This window comes from Pempheris klunzingeri, chromosome 7 (assembly GCF_042242105.1).
Source record: "Pempheris klunzingeri isolate RE-2024b chromosome 7, fPemKlu1.hap1, whole genome shotgun sequence".
NCBI classification, from domain to species: domain Eukaryota; kingdom Metazoa; phylum Chordata; class Actinopteri; order Acropomatiformes; family Pempheridae; genus Pempheris; species Pempheris klunzingeri.
The window spans coordinates 5520740-5536882 of NC_092018.1; the positions used below are offsets into that span (position 1 = coordinate 5520740).

Consider the following 16143-nt stretch of genomic DNA (forward strand, 5'->3'; position numbering starts at 1 on the left):
TGCATATGTGTGTGTATAAGTCTGTCCATTTCACAAATGGGGGGAAATGAACTGATGGAGAAAACCATTATGTCCTCTAAAAACTTTTTAGATGGCCAAAAGCATACCTTTGAAATAATATATTGAGATTCTGGTTATGCATCTCAATTCTAGGCTTTCACGTGTACTTTATGTGCAGTCATTTCTCACAGTGGATTATTGTATTTTGTACTCATTGTTCACCGTTGCCACATTTGAATGCAGAGATGCCAAGTAAAAAGTGCTGAAGTTATTAAGACTGAAATGGCTTTATAGTGGAGTGTTGTCACATTAGAAAATGTCAAAAACTGCATTTCTGTTGAGGACTCATGGCACACACAAAACAATATTTCAGTTCTTTTCTGCTGCTTTATTTTATTTTTTTCTGGCTTTATTGGTTGGGGGCTACAGTTTACTAGTCATATCTATTCTCTGGAGATGGCCTGTATCATTGTGTGTGTGAAATCATCACATAAGGCAAGGAAAAGGAAATATAGCCACTGTATTATTTACACTTTTGTATTGAAGATGCAGCACCCATTACTTAAGAAGATTCTGGGTTTTCTACAACCTTTAGACAGTATTTCCCTAAAGACTGTGAACACATTATTTCAAATGGACTTCCACTTGTTGACTGATTGTACTATGTGTGAAGTAATTCTTCTTCTGTGTGTTGTTATTTGATGCCTACTCGGGTTCTTCTATCCACTGTCTGTGTTTATGCGTTTCAGGTGGAGTGGATACAACAGCAGGTGGTGAAGAGGAGGATCAAGAGGGATTACAAGCCAGCCCCGCCCCTTTCTCTATCAAGCCCCGCCCATAGCAACCCAACACAGAACAACATATTCTATAATGACGCCAAGTGGAGCAGTATGTGGTACATTGTGAGTACACTGTATGCTCATGCCAGAGAATCTCTCTCTGTTACATATAGGCAACACCAAAACATGAATATGACAAGTTCGGAGGGAAATGCAGCCCAGCTCAGTGTCGTCTATGCCGTGTTCATCTTTTCTTCTTCGAGGATTGTGCACTGTTATTTGCCAACATTTGTCCAGTTTGTGGGTCAAAGGTCTGCTGAGGTCATGGCATGATCCTGATTACTGCAGGGTCAATGGAGCTGAGGGATTTATGTGTGTGTGTGTGTGTGGGTGTGTGTGTTTTACTGAATGGAAGAATAGAGGAACCATAGTGATGAAATTTTAGCATTTCCTCAATTTGACAAAAGACGATTTAGAGCCAAGGTAATAAACATATTGTGTGTTTATTTTAAAGTTTTGTCACAGGAAAGTCCACAAAGATAGAAATGTGTCTGCGTTCCTGCATTTCGAAATCTCACACACGCACAGAGTACATTCAAATTCACATTGCAGAGATTTGCTGGCTTATCACAAGTGTTTGGGTACACTTTAAGATCATTGCTCTCTTAGTTATGTATCTGTGTGTGCAGTTGAGTGTCCTCAGCTCTGTCAATTGTTAACTTAGTATAGATAACTCCTTATACTTTGACCAGAGTTTTCCAAAAGTTTTCTGGCTGTAGGTCAGAACTCTCTGAACTTTGTGTTTTCAGGTTTACATAGAAGTAAAAGCTTCCATCAGTCATTTTTAACCACCTGACACAGCATATGGCTGAAACATTTATGTTAGTGAAATGTTTTTGCCAGTTTGTTGATTTGCGCATTTTTGTGTCGAGTTTGGAATAAATCAAGACATTTATTCAAGAGCACAGATTTCCTCTTATTTAATTTATGAATAAACACATGGGATTCAACAGTATCAGTGACGCCGACAGGAGTTTGAGTCACCTTAATGCATTCAAATGATCAGATATAACTGAAGGTTGAAAGGGAAGGGTGTAAAAGGTTTTGTTTTCTCACTTTGAGCTCTGAGATTGTTCAATGCTGTTAATTTTCTTGTCTTTTTTTCTCCTTACTTCACACCACGATCTCTCAGCACTGCAATGATGACGTCCATAACTGTCAGTCAGACATGAACATCATGGGGGCGTGGAAGAGGGGCTACACGGGTAAAGACGTGGTGGTGACCATACTAGATGACGGCATCGAGAGGAACCACCCAGACCTCTTTCAGAACTACGTGAGTGTGTATGTATGCGCGTGCAGGGCGGCTATGAGCAGCAGTGTATGCATGTTGGATGTTGAGTCCTTAGTGAAATTACAGTGTTCAAATTTTTATTTGTCAATGTCTGTGTGTGAGGATTGGGGAGGTGTAGGAATTGATATTTAACCTGTTGGAGTGAGTATTTGTGTGTGGCTTTAAGTGTGCCTGATGTCTCATGTGTAGCAGGATTACAGTCTGATTACAAACATATTAGTGATAATCGATCTTGTGGAAAAAAGTACTTGGATTGTGAGACACATTTCAATCAAAGATGATTATGACATGTAATTTTAATAACATAGAAATTACATTTGTAAATAGAAATTGTCCCTTTTAACATTGAACTGTCGTGTTACAGAAAGAAAGAAGAAAAAACAGAAAAAAGAAAAAAACAGAAGTCAGATAATCAACTCGATTGTGATACTATAATTTGGATGAGATAACTATGCGTCATGAATCACATTTCAAAGGGAAGCATCCTTAAAGCTGTGGGTGTGCAGGTATGCTGTGCGTACATATTTATTTGTCTGTGGTTACATACTTTATGTGCATGCTTGGGTATGTCTACTTTAGACCAAGGCCAGATAGTTAGAGTAACTTCTTGGCCCGAGGCAGCAGGTAAGGCCATCAATCAAATGTGCAGATAAAATGATTCACAGCCTGTTTGACAGCGCCTGCGCTCCTGTTATTAGCTGCTCTTAATGCCTGGATTTGTTTATGCCGAAGGGTGAGCAGCACAGCAGATTGAGTTAGCTCTGATTGCATTCGATTTACAAAACTGTTGTGAGTGATGCTAATGTGAACTGTTTGATTGGTTTAGAGAAGCTTCTTGTCGTTCGACAGGTCTATTACACAAACACGCAAGTAGTGTTGGACGTGATTTTTTTTTTTAATGAACCTAATTTCTAATTGACCTGTTCTATGTTGTTTCTCCCCTGTTCATTGTTACAACAGTCATTTTGATGTTTGATGTACTTGTTTTGACCTTCCTGTCTCCTCCAGGACCCTCAAGCCAGCTTTGATGTTAATGGCAACGATATGGATCCCATGCCTCGATATGACGCAACCAACGAGAACAAGTAAGAAAAGAAGATCTAATGAGAGAGAGAGAGAAATGTAATGTGTAATGGTTAGAGTAGAGTTCAGGTAGACTTAAGGATGCGGCTTTAGTGTTTTGGTGTTGCAGTCAGACAACTTCTCTTCAGTGTGTCAATGTTTTTCTGATTGATTCTTACCAGAAGCTCGGCGCTTCAATATGTTTGTATTTGCTAAGTCCTGACCTTGTTGTGGGTGTGATGAGTTACATTAGTGTATTTGATTGTGACATTTGTGGGTGGGTTGTGGTTTTTCTGTTTGGAAGAGTTGGTGTGTGTGTGTAAGAGAAAAAAACAGAGAGACTTGCTTGTCCAGGCACTTGTCTTGTGCCAGTTTGGCTTACTGAGTGATTTTTGGTGTGTGTATGTGTGTTTGGCTACAGGAGCCCAAGTGCCTTGGCAGTGGTTCAGTCCCTGCTGGTAATGCATTGTCTTAAAGAGACATGAGGCCTACAGATGCAGCTTAATGAGCTGGTTTCCTCAAAGGCTGAATTCATTGTTGACTATGGTGTTTTGTGTGTGGACAGAAATCAGTTGTGCCTATTTTGACTTTTCATATTACTGTCCTTTTTATGACAAATTGTCTTATGGGATTTACAAAGCGAAGAGTATTTAAGTTGATTCAAATCACTGTGATAACGTCTCCCATGGGAGCTGAATAATTGTGAGATGGCCAGCAAGTTAAAACTGGCCATCATGCCTCAAAGGCAAGAGGCACTATTAGACTTCTGAGAAATAACGCTAACTTAAGTTACATCTGGCAAAGTGCGGGTTGTTGTCAAACATTGCGTTGTATAGCAACAAGAATGACGTAATGCTTGTGGATTTTAATCAGTTGTTGTCAATGTGTACAAGCAACACTAACAGCTGTGCTTTGAATGTAGACAGGAGGAAAAAAGTAACTACATTATCACTGCATCAGTCTCCCATGGAGCTCTCTGGGGTAACACATTTGGATCTATTGCTTTACCAGTGAAGTTTGCATCCGCTGACTTTTAAATATTGTCCACAGATCATCTATCTTACCCACCACAGATATAAAAGGGCAAAATGACAAAACAAATTGTGGAAACTCCCAATATGTATGGTTCAGATGGTTTTTTTTTTGTTAAAAAGACAGATAGGTCACAGACAGTTTCGTTATATTGTGTGTGTGTGTGTGTGTGCCCGTGCATGCTTGTGTGTGTGAGTCCCATGAAACAAGGAAAGAAGACAGACAATCATCTTGATGCAAATAGATTGTTATGCTTACCACTCTGTGACAAAAAAAGAATTTAAATTTGATTTTCAAAAAATCTGAAATTATGGTGAGTTTGATTCACAAACAAGTATAATATTTTGACTATGCTTGTTGAGGCATGGGCCAAACGGACACAGCTAAAAAGAAAAAAAACACCTCAGAAAGTTAAATGTAAATGTAAGTGGTCGTATGCTTTGAAACCTTCTGAAAGTTATGCGTTTGCATTTGAGTAATTACTGTGTGTGAGTGTGCATCGCTCCCACTGACTCCATTATCCATATCCATATATCCATTGCACAATTGTTATATGGTTCTGGTTGAGACACAGAGTGATCCCTGAGTGACTGTGACACAGATGTGTAGAAAATGGAAAATACGGGGAAACGCAAAGCCTGGAAAGACAAAGCCAGACAGACGATTTTATGGATTAGTGGGGTGAAGTGAACTGAGTGAAGACTGTTGAAGCGTTTTGAAAGAAGGAGCCAGCAGTTTGGCTCATTAACTGTGACAAAGGGGCCTATCACTGATTTGCAGCCATTTAATATGTTATACTTAAACCCACACAGTTTCATTTGATTTAACTTTTATGTTAACGTGTGAGGTCATTCCAACTCTATAGAGGATACAAGGAAAGTTTCCACATCTTTACAAATTATGTCTATAAATCTAATATCTGAACTGGATATGAATTTAAAGTAAATCCAAAGATCATTGTAGAGGTTTTCCAGTTTGAAACGTGTGTGTGTTAAAGCTAGAAATGGTACTCTGATATGTGTGAATTGAAGAATTCTAAAATCATATAAAGCCAAATATTTTCCATCTCTATCTGTTATCATTCATCGTAGTCATTTTGTCATGTGGGAAGAAAGGTTTAAAAGCACTTCACTAATTTTGTGACAAGTTTAAGGACAGTGCTTTGCATTTTACTCTTCTTCTGTTTTGTATTTGAACTAGTGTAGAGCATTGTGGAGCTCTATATTGTATGAAATGATGGTACAGATTGTGGATAAGGAAACGTTAAGTTAGAGATGTAGTATTCCTACTTATGAGCATTTTTAGTTTTGTAGTAGTAAAAGATGGAGGATGGATGAGGGTGACTATTTTCGATGAAGTTGCTAAGCATACGTATGTTGCCAAGCAAAGTTAGGACGGTGATGCTTCAACATTTGTCAAACCTTTGATCATGTTGTTAAAAAAAATATTAACCTGAAAGGTTAATATGAAATGGATTTTCCTCAGTCTGATTGCTTCCCTGGACTTTAAAACTTCCCTGGGGGTTTCGATAGTTAGATGCTGGGTTTCCATGACAGCGGTCAGGGCTGTTTCCGGGGGGTGTTGTGATGCAGATGTTCTCTGCAGGAGGTGCATGTGTGGGTGTGTTTGTGCCGATCCAGAAAGTGGTGCGTTTGAGGAGGTGGCGGACACAAACATACTTATGTTTGTTTACGCTGGTTGCTGACCCGGGCCGATTGTCACCACTGGTGGAATGTTACCCTGTTGCATGTGCATTTTTAGTTATTAGAGTAGTGAGTAGTCTAACTTATCACTAATGCTGGACATTGTCTCAAATCTTATTGTTTGGTTTGTGTGTGTGTGTGTTTTCTTAGGTAGCATAGCGTCTACATAATGCATTCAGAAAATGTAAAAAAAAAAGTGAGTTTGTACATTTTGGGGGCCACTTGCATTGAGGAACTTCAAACATATTTGTTTTTACAGCATTACAAATGCTGACCTACCTCTCCTTCCCTCCTCTGTCAAGCCAATGAGGAAAAGCAGTAATTTTAACAGCGTTTGCTACATTTGTAACACTTGTTGCTTAAACCATTTTGTTTAGGATTGCCACAGTTATGTACACATTTTTCTGCAAAAATGTGTGTTTACGTGCAAGTGCCATTGCTTTCCACTTCAAAAGCTGCATGTTTATCTGGTAGTATGTGTGTGCTCTCCTGCTTGTGTATACATGTGTGTTCTAGATTTATGTAATGGGCTGCTCATTCTCACTCCTTCCTCAGACATGGGACACGATGTGCGGGTGAAGTTGCTGCAGCCGCAAACAACTCCCACTGCATTGTGGGAATTGCCTATAATGCCAGAATAGGAGGTGAGTGACATGGTTTGTGAAATCGTATTTATCAACAGTTTTTGACATGTTTATTCTGATTATTCAGCAGAGGAGTGGTATGACTTGTGCAAGTATATACATGTTGTGCAATTAAGGCTTGATAACCATTAATGTATGACATTTTCAAAAATACTGACTGACTGAATACTGTGTGGAAAAGATTGCTGAACATGTCTGTTTCTGGTGTTATTGCAAGGATTTTCATCATCCTATGTCGACTTATTCCATCAATATGGTTTAAATAAAATAAACAGTGTGTTTTTAAGTTTTTCTTTGTGTTCAGATTGCTCATGTGATGTGGTTGGCATGTCATGACTGCCTCTGCACACTTGCATTCTTATGAACGCAACAACTAAAAATCAATATTTGATAGGAGTTCTAATTATAGAAACTTCATACTTACTTAAGAAGAGATAATCTGATTGGATTTTGAAGGACCTTGTAGAAATTTGAATATCAAAGAGGAGCACATTTTTTATTAAAGTGTAATTTCTAATTCTTGAAGGTACTTGGTCTATCTTACACAGCCAGGTGTTATGTGGGACAAGTAAACTGACATGGAAGTACTTGCTAATTAATTACCCTAATTAATGACTTGATTTCTGTGCCTGTTTATTTTTTAATGGGTATTATGGCAAGACAGCTCCGCTAGCTGCCTAATGTATATTGCATATTTTTCAGCCAGTTCTGTGGAAATACATAGGAAATGGATTAAACTTTGGTTTGTGTCTGTATTATTTCTGTGTTTGTGTATCAGGTGTGCGAATGCTGGATGGAGATGTAACAGATATGGTGGAGGCCAAGTCCCTCAGCCTCCAGCCACAACACATCGACATCTACAGCGCCAGCTGGGGACCTGATGACGATGGAAAGACTGTGGATGGACCAGCGTCTCTTGCCAGACAGGCCTTCGAGAATGGCATCCGCATGGTAGGCACATGCACGTGTCCATACATGGTTACATACAGAAAGATGTTGAAATGAACATGTGCTGCATTGCTCAGCCAAGACTTTGACACTGGTATCCATATGATGAGAAGAGATATAAACACACACAAACACATACTCTAAGCAGATGTATGAGTTCATTTATATCTCAACCTGTGAAGCTCCTGTGGACATTAGAGAGCAACCCTGGTCGATTAGCATACATTCATTTACATATTTATAACTTATTTTGCATAACGACAAGCTGGTGCTATGTTGTTGGCTGAGTGGAGTGGAAAAGCAATAACGGCGGTCAAGAGGGGTGAAGTCATTTATTGGTCACGTTCCACATGCATATATTTGTACATCTACACATTCACAAAGTTTGATCAAACATATTTTCTGCTATTTGGTTAAGTAGATGTAGACATTGGTGAGGTGAGACAGAAACTGAAAACTCTTACTGGAAGGCTGTGAGCCCGTGGTTTAAAAGGGAAGGAAGGGAAAAAAGGGATGGACAGGTTGGGAGTGTGAGTCGCACAGAGTCTCCTCAGCTCCTGACAGGCTGGCCTTTTAAGATGACAGAGGTGAGGGAGATATCTGTCCAACTGGTACAAGTTGGGAATGTGTATGTGACTGCATGCCCTCCTGCTGTTGTGTGTGTATACGTGTGTGTGCGTGTGTGTGTGTGTGTGTGAAGCTGAGTGGAGATGGCATGCTTGTGTGTGTAACATGTACCTATGTGACGCTCTGAAGAGAGTTTATCACTGGGAGCTGAGGTGTTAAGAGATACCACTGACAGCTGTGGAGAGGGTCGTACTCTGGCTTGTGTTTCTGCGTGTGTGACAGACTCGAGGAGTTTTCTTATGTGTGACTTATTTGTGCTTTCTGACTTATTTTTTGCTACATATGAAAGAAAAAGAGGATTTGTGTGTCTCTGTCTTGTGTATGCACAACCTGTTTCCAACATTTTTCATTGGGCTAACCTGGCTGGTGTGTATAACGCTCAGTTGTAACATTAATGTCCATCAAAATAAAACCTCTGCTTTCGCTGCATTCATTCGGTGATTAATCCACCATTTGATTATTTACTCTACAGGATGTCAGAAAATAGTAACAAACACCCATCACAATTTCCCAAGAGCCCGAGATGACAGCTGCATTTTTTGCATTTTCTGCGTGTTTTGTTCATCAATAGTGAAAAACCTGGAGGTATTCCATTTAAGATTGTATAGTATTGGAGAAATCATTGAAATTGCTATAGATACATTTTCTGGCAATTGACAAATTTATTGGCAATTCATTTGAGCAATAAATGCTTTATTCTTTTATATTTGCTCTCTTTTAATCTCTTGATGATGATGATGATGATGATGATGGACAGCAGTCCACCAGTTTCATACTGTGTTTCACCTCTCTCCCCTCCTTTGCCCCCCCCCCCATGTCCTCTCAACTCACTGTTTCCTCTCCCTCTCATTTTTGCCCCCTCCCTTGTTTTGTTAACTGGTCTTCAAAGTGCTCTCCATCACTCTCATCTGTCAGCATTTGCTCCTGTCTGATCCCCCTCTCGCTCAGAGGGGCTCCACTCGCTTATCACTGTCTGACAGAAACCCCCTATTGAAGAACTCTATTCCACTTTAAATTTCCTCAAAAATGTGTGTGTGTGTGTGTTTCTGTGTGTGTGTGTGTGTGTGTGTGTGTGTGTGTTTGTTTCTGTGTGCACACACAAGTACTGTGAGTGTGAATTGCAGTATCGGTCAGATGTCTGTCTTCGCTGACTCCTGGCTGAACTTTGCCTTCACAACTCGGTCGGTCATCACCAGCACTGAAACTCCCTCAATGTGTCTCCACCATGACTGCATTCACTTCATTTTCAACACAGCCAATTGTGGAAGTAAAATGTTTAGTTAAATAGTAAAAGGCATTTTGCTTGAGACAATTTCTAGTGAAAATTAATTAAGACTTAATTCTATTATGTATTAGTAAAAACAGAATGGTGCCTTTATGCACACTTTGAGTTGACATGAAGGTCATTCTGAGGTGGTACTTTGCCTCTCAGTCAACCAGATCCCTTGAATATGTCTTGGATGAGCCTTTTTTTAATGCACTATATAAATGGAAACTTATTAACACTGGAAACCTGGATTTGAGTAATAAACAGCGGCCTGGCTGTATGTTATGTGCCTTAGTTATAACAAACGTCCATATGTGTGCAAAACTTGGAAAATGCAAAACATACACACAGAATCACTGTAAAAACTCTTAGTCTTTGACAAATAATTAATTTTTACATGTGTATGTGGTAAAAAACGGTCTCCTGTCTTTGCATAGTTGGTTGTGTTGGCTTTATTATTTACTTTCTTTCATAGTTATGCCATAAGTTAGTTCCATCTTTTATATCTTTTTATGGTATTTTGAGGCTTTTACTATGATTCATCAAATACAGATAATACCATTGTTTATTCAACATTTCCCAAAATTAAGGTACAAACTCAAGTAGATTGAGCGAAACAGCTGGACAGGTATGTGCAGAACTGAAACAAAATAGAACAGAGTAAACACAAGGACAACTTCAAGGATGTAACATAAATAAAATATTAAAAATAAAAAACCACTCACTAAGCTGCTAGAGCACAACAACAGTGTAACATGAATACTTGCTTTACAGTAAGACCAAGTTTAGGAATTGATTCAAAAGTTGGTGCAGCTTTTCCCTTCAAGAATACAAAATTAGATGTATAGACATGATTAAATCCTTTTCAACCCACATTCAATAAAATGTGCAAATCTTCAAATATCAGATGTAATGCAATGTGATGTACCATTCACAAAAACAACCATTTTTTAAAGTAATGTCCTGTGTCTTATTACTTACTAATGTCACTGTATCAGTTCTAGCAATACTCTGATGTCAGTAACTGAACTTGTCTCGTCTGCTTCAGTGGCACTGATGTGAGGAGAAATGAAAATTCACCTCAGTTTGACAAAAAAACAACTCAGTTACACTGCATGGCACTTAGTAATGTCAACCTTTCAACAGAAAAAAAACATCTTCACTATACTTTATCCATCTGAAACATAATGATTACTGAACTTGGATCAAATCACATCAGATTTTTTGCCAGACACTCACAGGACTAATGAGGACTTGCACTGTCTTTACCGCCTACTGATGTTTTCCAGCTTTTTCACTGTTGCTGGTGTTGATCTTTTCTTTATACAGCGATGTCTGAATACTGGACACAGAACCTGTTCCTCCCCTTCTGCCAGACATTAAAAGTACATTTAAAAAATTAAGCCAAAACAAAGTCTGGTAAGCAGTAATTACCTCGAAGACAAATGTGCAAGCTCTTACTATTCTCTCTGTATCTTTTCCTGTTAGGGGAGAAAGGGCCGTGGCTCCATCTTTGTCTGGGCTTCAGGGAATGGCGGGCGCAGCAGAGACCACTGTTCCTGTGACGGCTACACCAACTCCATCTACACAATCTCCATCTCCAGCACTGCTGAGAGCGGACGCAAGCCATGGTACCTGGAGGAATGCTCGTCCACACTGACCACCACCTACAGCAGCGGGGAGAACTATGACAGGAAGATTGTAAGGACTGAAGTGTGTGTGGTAGATTTCAAGAACTGCTGCTGAACACACACACACACACACACACACACACACACACACAGACACATAAATGCATTAGTTCCTGAAAGGTGCACCAGTACCCATGGCCTGATTGTACTGCAGGACAGAATGGTTATTCCCACCTCACTGCTGTCCAAGTTGTATCTGTGGTGTTCTGTGCTTAGTTGAAATTTGGAGCTTTCTGTGACATGAACTAAAAGGACTTGCTGAGGTACACCTCCCTGTCTTAGATAACTTTGAATTTACATTGGACATTGACCACGTTTTGGTGCAGAGTTTTAAAAAGATTTACACATATATAATTTTCAGTCAAGAATACAGCATGATTCAATTTGGCATTTGCTTGGCCTTGTGCTTCTGGTTCCAGTGGTGTGGCCTGATTTGACCCAAATCGACTAAATCACTCCCTTGCTCCACTTGGATGGACAGTGACAGTTGTCCACTGTTAGCTAGCTTGTCTGTTAGAGTCTTGCTACATTCCTTGTACTGATGCTGCAGATGGGCACACACACACACACACACACACACACACACACACACACACACACACACACACACACACACACACACACACACACACACACACACACACACACACACACACACACACACACACACACACACACAGGCACAGGCACAGGCACAGGCACATTTCAGAGTTTCCCTCAGGCGAAGTACACTTACAGTAGAACCTCATATATCCGAATGTCAGTCTAATCTACTTGAGCACATACTGTCCTGTATTCTCAAATGCTATTGGACCACTTTCACTTCTCACTAAACCATTTCAGATTCTGTGTGTGTGTTTCTTCAGATAATCCCTCAAACTTTTGGTCCAGGAAAGGTCCTTTGATGAGGGCTCAGACTGGAAGTTAGCCAAGCTTTTCTTGGCTGACTCACTGTCAAGCTGTCCGACTAGTTGGCTGTCTAAAGTCCATACAATAAAAGCGAACATACAGCACTTAAACAACATGTTTTACTACCCCTTATTCCTTCATATTCTTTATCCTTTGTTTCACCTTGGGCATTGAATTGATTCCTTGAATTGACGAGGAAACTGGAGTTTTGTGCACTTGTGTGTGAGTGTCTGTGTGTGTTATCTGTGGTGAGGCAGTGTATCAAAGCTGGAATGTGAGTTTCAGGTGCGTCTAAATCTTCCTGATCCTCATGACTTCAATCCCTCTATGTCTCTTTGCCTTCCTTCCTCCCTTCCTGCCATCTTTTAACTCCACCTCTGTAATGGTCTTCTATACCTTTCCTTCATCTGTTATTTCTGGCTTAATTTCTTGAAATTTCCCCCGTTTCTTCTTTGCATTTGACTTTTTACTCCTCTCCCGTCTCTTTCCTGCACTTTTTGCTCTTTTTCCATTCCTGTAATTTCTTTTCATTTCTCTGTTTCCTCCCACTCTGACTCCATCTTCACCTCCTCTTCTCTCCTCTCCTCTCCTCTCCTCTATCTGCAGATTACAACAGACCTGAGACATCGGTGTACAGACAGTCACACGGGGACATCGGCCTCAGCTCCCATGGCTGCTGCCATTATTGCTCTGGCCCTGGAGGCAAAGTAAGATCCACTTAACTTCATCCTTTCACTTCATCCCTTTGCTCCTTGCTTACCTTCTAATGCCCTTTTGTCCTCTGGCCTCAATGATCTATAAGGGGAACACGTGAAGCATTTTCTGACAAATACATCATTGTCAAGTCAGCAGTAGAGATGCATTCAAATACATGAAAAAGCTATCTTCGTTTACCCAGCAACATTTGTTCAGAGACCTTTGAAAGACATACAGGCTTTCAGAGGACTCTACTTACATTAGGGACAACTGCACTTTACATAGACTCTCCCGCAGGACATAGGTGCTCAGAGATCAACCTCTTGCTGGTTGTTGGAGCAGTACAATATGTGTAAATGTAATACTGGATGTAGTCCATTATAGTACATTATACACCTGCTTCTGGTTAGATCACAGTTTAAGTACTTGCAATACATGCAATTAATGTGCCTCAATATAGCGATGTATTTACATTTACAGAGACACTTTGGGTAGTGAGTTTGAGTACATTTTCATATCAAGACACTGTGCTGAAACCTTTTTCTTTAAATGATAGAGAAAGTGTACGTGCATTCCTTGGTAGTCGGCACTGGTGTTTTTCCAGGTACTTGTCTGTTTGTGGATTGTCATCACTTACTTTCAATGTTGAACTGTGCTTGAACTTTAACAGCATGAAGCACTGTTTCAGTAGTGACAACCACAGCTGCAGTGTTTACATACTGTAGCCTGTCCTACCTGGCCTGGGACATATCATTTGATATCACATACGTTATCACAAGCATCACAATGTTAGATCATGAGACACTGTGTTCGCCTCCTTTACTGCAGACATTTGAACTCTTAGCTGTTCTGCGTTCTGCCAGTTTATGGCCGTACAAATGATGGCACAATGTTGCTGTGTAAGCAGAGAATAGATAATCAATATGACTGTATTGCATGTACAGCATTTCCCAAACCTCTCCTGGAATACCCCTTGTCCTCCATTTTTTAGATCTCTCCCTGCTCCAACACAGCTGATTCAAAAGATCAAATTATTATGAACTCCTTAAGCTGCTTGTTAACAAGCTGATTATTTAAATCAGCTATGTTGGAGCAGGGAGAGCTCTAAAACATGCAGGATAAGGGGTTCTCCAGGAAAGATTTGGGAAACACTGTCCTAGAACAACATTTCTGTTTGAAGGGTATAGGGTATATTTATGTATACAGGCGTTGTGATGTATTGCAGATACTTGGTATCTCTTATTCAAAAATAACCTTTATGGTGATGTCCTTATTATTGATTCCAAACCCAATGTCGCCCTTTTTTGTTGCTTTTAAACAGTAAAACAATTTAGATGTCCTTTGTGACTGAATTTCGTGCTGTATGCAGCAAGCTTTCGTGCCAAACATTTCTGCTAGGACACACTTGAGTGTTAATGTCAAAGTTGGCACTTTCAAAGATAAGAGAGATTTTAAAAGAACTTTATTTTTAATTTGCTTTCAATGTCCTTTTCTTATCCTTTACCTGCTAGATTGGTTGCTTTATGTGCGAGGCACCGTAGATGCCTGCCTGGCCCTTCATTACAACCTGTTGATGTACTTTATTTGTGATTAATTCATGAACTGGAAGAGTGCAGTGCAGGTGCAGAGACTCTGAATTGGGCTTTAACCCATCATCACATGTTGAGCAGCTCAGTAAGCTGAGGTCACTTCATTTAACCTGGATAATCCAATCCAAATCCTCCCAGTAGAAAATATTCTCGGTTTCCAAGCAGTGCTGGGCACATAAGCCTGTTTCCTCAACAAGATTATCACACACTGCGTCTTGCCTGCCTGCTTTCTTCTCTTCTGCTAGCTCTCACCTCCTGTCTGTCGTGCTTACTGTCCACTTCTACTGTCACGATGGTCTTTTCTTTTGCCCCCTCCAAGGCAAATGCTCTTTCTTTCCTTCTATTCATTCATTCAGGAAGGAGGATTGATTCAGGAAGGAGGATGAAAGAGGGAGAAAGTTTAAACAAACTCTGTGCACTACTGATCATATCTGCTCTTATCTGGTGATTGAAAGCGAGCAAACCTGTGATAAACACATCAAGACGCCATTATGCTAGACTTCGCTAAACTGTCTGTTGTGAGGTCTTTTCCCTGTTTCCCATGTTACTTCAGAAAAGAATCCTATGCTCCATTATCTGTGGATTTTGCCAAGTTTAAGATGTTTTAAGTTGGCAGATAATTTATCTGTTTATGAGCTAGAGTCTAGCACGACATGCAGCAACATTTTAGAGCTCCAGAAACTTTTATTTCTTTCCCGTTTCCTTTTGTCCTTGGAAATAAAGAAATGGAAAAGTGAGTGAACATGACAGGGGACTTCAGTGAGGAAATTTGGAGGGATAAACAAGAAATGAGCAAGGATAACCTACCATAAGAACTTCATCTACTGGGAGGTTTTAAGAAACCAAAGCAGGGACAGATGGGCAAAACGAAAGCTCTTTCTCTTCTTTTCTCGCTTTAAAACTCAAGCTTGTGAGGCAGATTTTTAGTTTAGTGGGTAATCTTACATCACTGGATTTAACCAAGGTGAGATTGAGATTGACTGTTGAAATGTTTGTGATGTGTGTGTTTTCATCCATAATTACACTTGAGAGAAGCACCAAGAAGCCTATATTAGACATACCGATTCGCTGCTGGTTTTCCCCAGTATGGGAGCTACTCCATTAATTAGGATTGAGTTGTTTATGGAAAGGCTGTCGTGGCCTAGATAACGCAGCCAAAGTCACTTTTAATTAATGACCATAAAACATTTATGGAACCATAATTACACAGTGGCAGCTAAGCCTATTAATATTGATCTGAACATTAATTATTCTGACTTTTCGTTGCACTTATCTATGCTACCGTCCTTTAATTATTTTTTTACTTGATATTTTATTTTCATCTATTTAGTGCATGTTCTTCAGTTGGATTTGATAAGTTGACAAGTGAATTTGTGTTAATGTCTTAGCAACTGTTGTATTCTGGGTATGATAGGGATGTGATATTTCAGGCTTACTGCAACAAGGCTTCCGATAACAAGATGAAATCTTCCTTCATTTCTTTTTTTTTGATACTCTGAATGTGATCCTGGAGCTCGACCTGATTAATGAAAAAAATCACACCAAACCTCTGCAAGTTTAAATAATCCATGTAAGGCAGTGATACTCTGCACCCACACTTAGTCAGCCTGTTATGTAAAGTATATGGGATTATTTGTTTTTATCACCATATGCAATCCTAAAGAGTAAGTGCAATATACTTTTCAATAAATCCATAAAACATCATACCTAATATATGCATAGAACAATATAATAAAGGCAAGGTTGAAAATACAAGAAAACACAACCACTTACAAAACAAAACTCTTTACTGAGGAAACTTATCCCCAGCACAGTATTACTACTCCACAGACATTGTGAGAG

General features: G+C 39.7%; 1 protein-coding gene across 3 annotated transcripts in view; it reads left to right on the top strand.

The window, feature by feature from the left end:
- pcsk5b (proprotein convertase subtilisin/kexin type 5b) overlaps positions 1-16143 on the top strand; it is a 72791-nt gene that overhangs the window by 12263 nt on the left and 44385 nt on the right. For all 3 annotated transcript variants that reach the window (XM_070834575.1, XM_070834576.1, XM_070834577.1), the window contains exons 3-9: positions 750-902; positions 1972-2115; positions 3142-3218; positions 6486-6574; positions 7353-7525; positions 10905-11117; positions 12623-12723. In XM_070834575.1, the coding sequence (XP_070690676.1) occupies positions 750-902; positions 1972-2115; positions 3142-3218; positions 6486-6574; positions 7353-7525; positions 10905-11117; positions 12623-12723 (950 nt within the window). The remainder of the gene's footprint in view (positions 1-749; positions 903-1971; positions 2116-3141; positions 3219-6485; positions 6575-7352; positions 7526-10904; positions 11118-12622; positions 12724-16143) is intronic.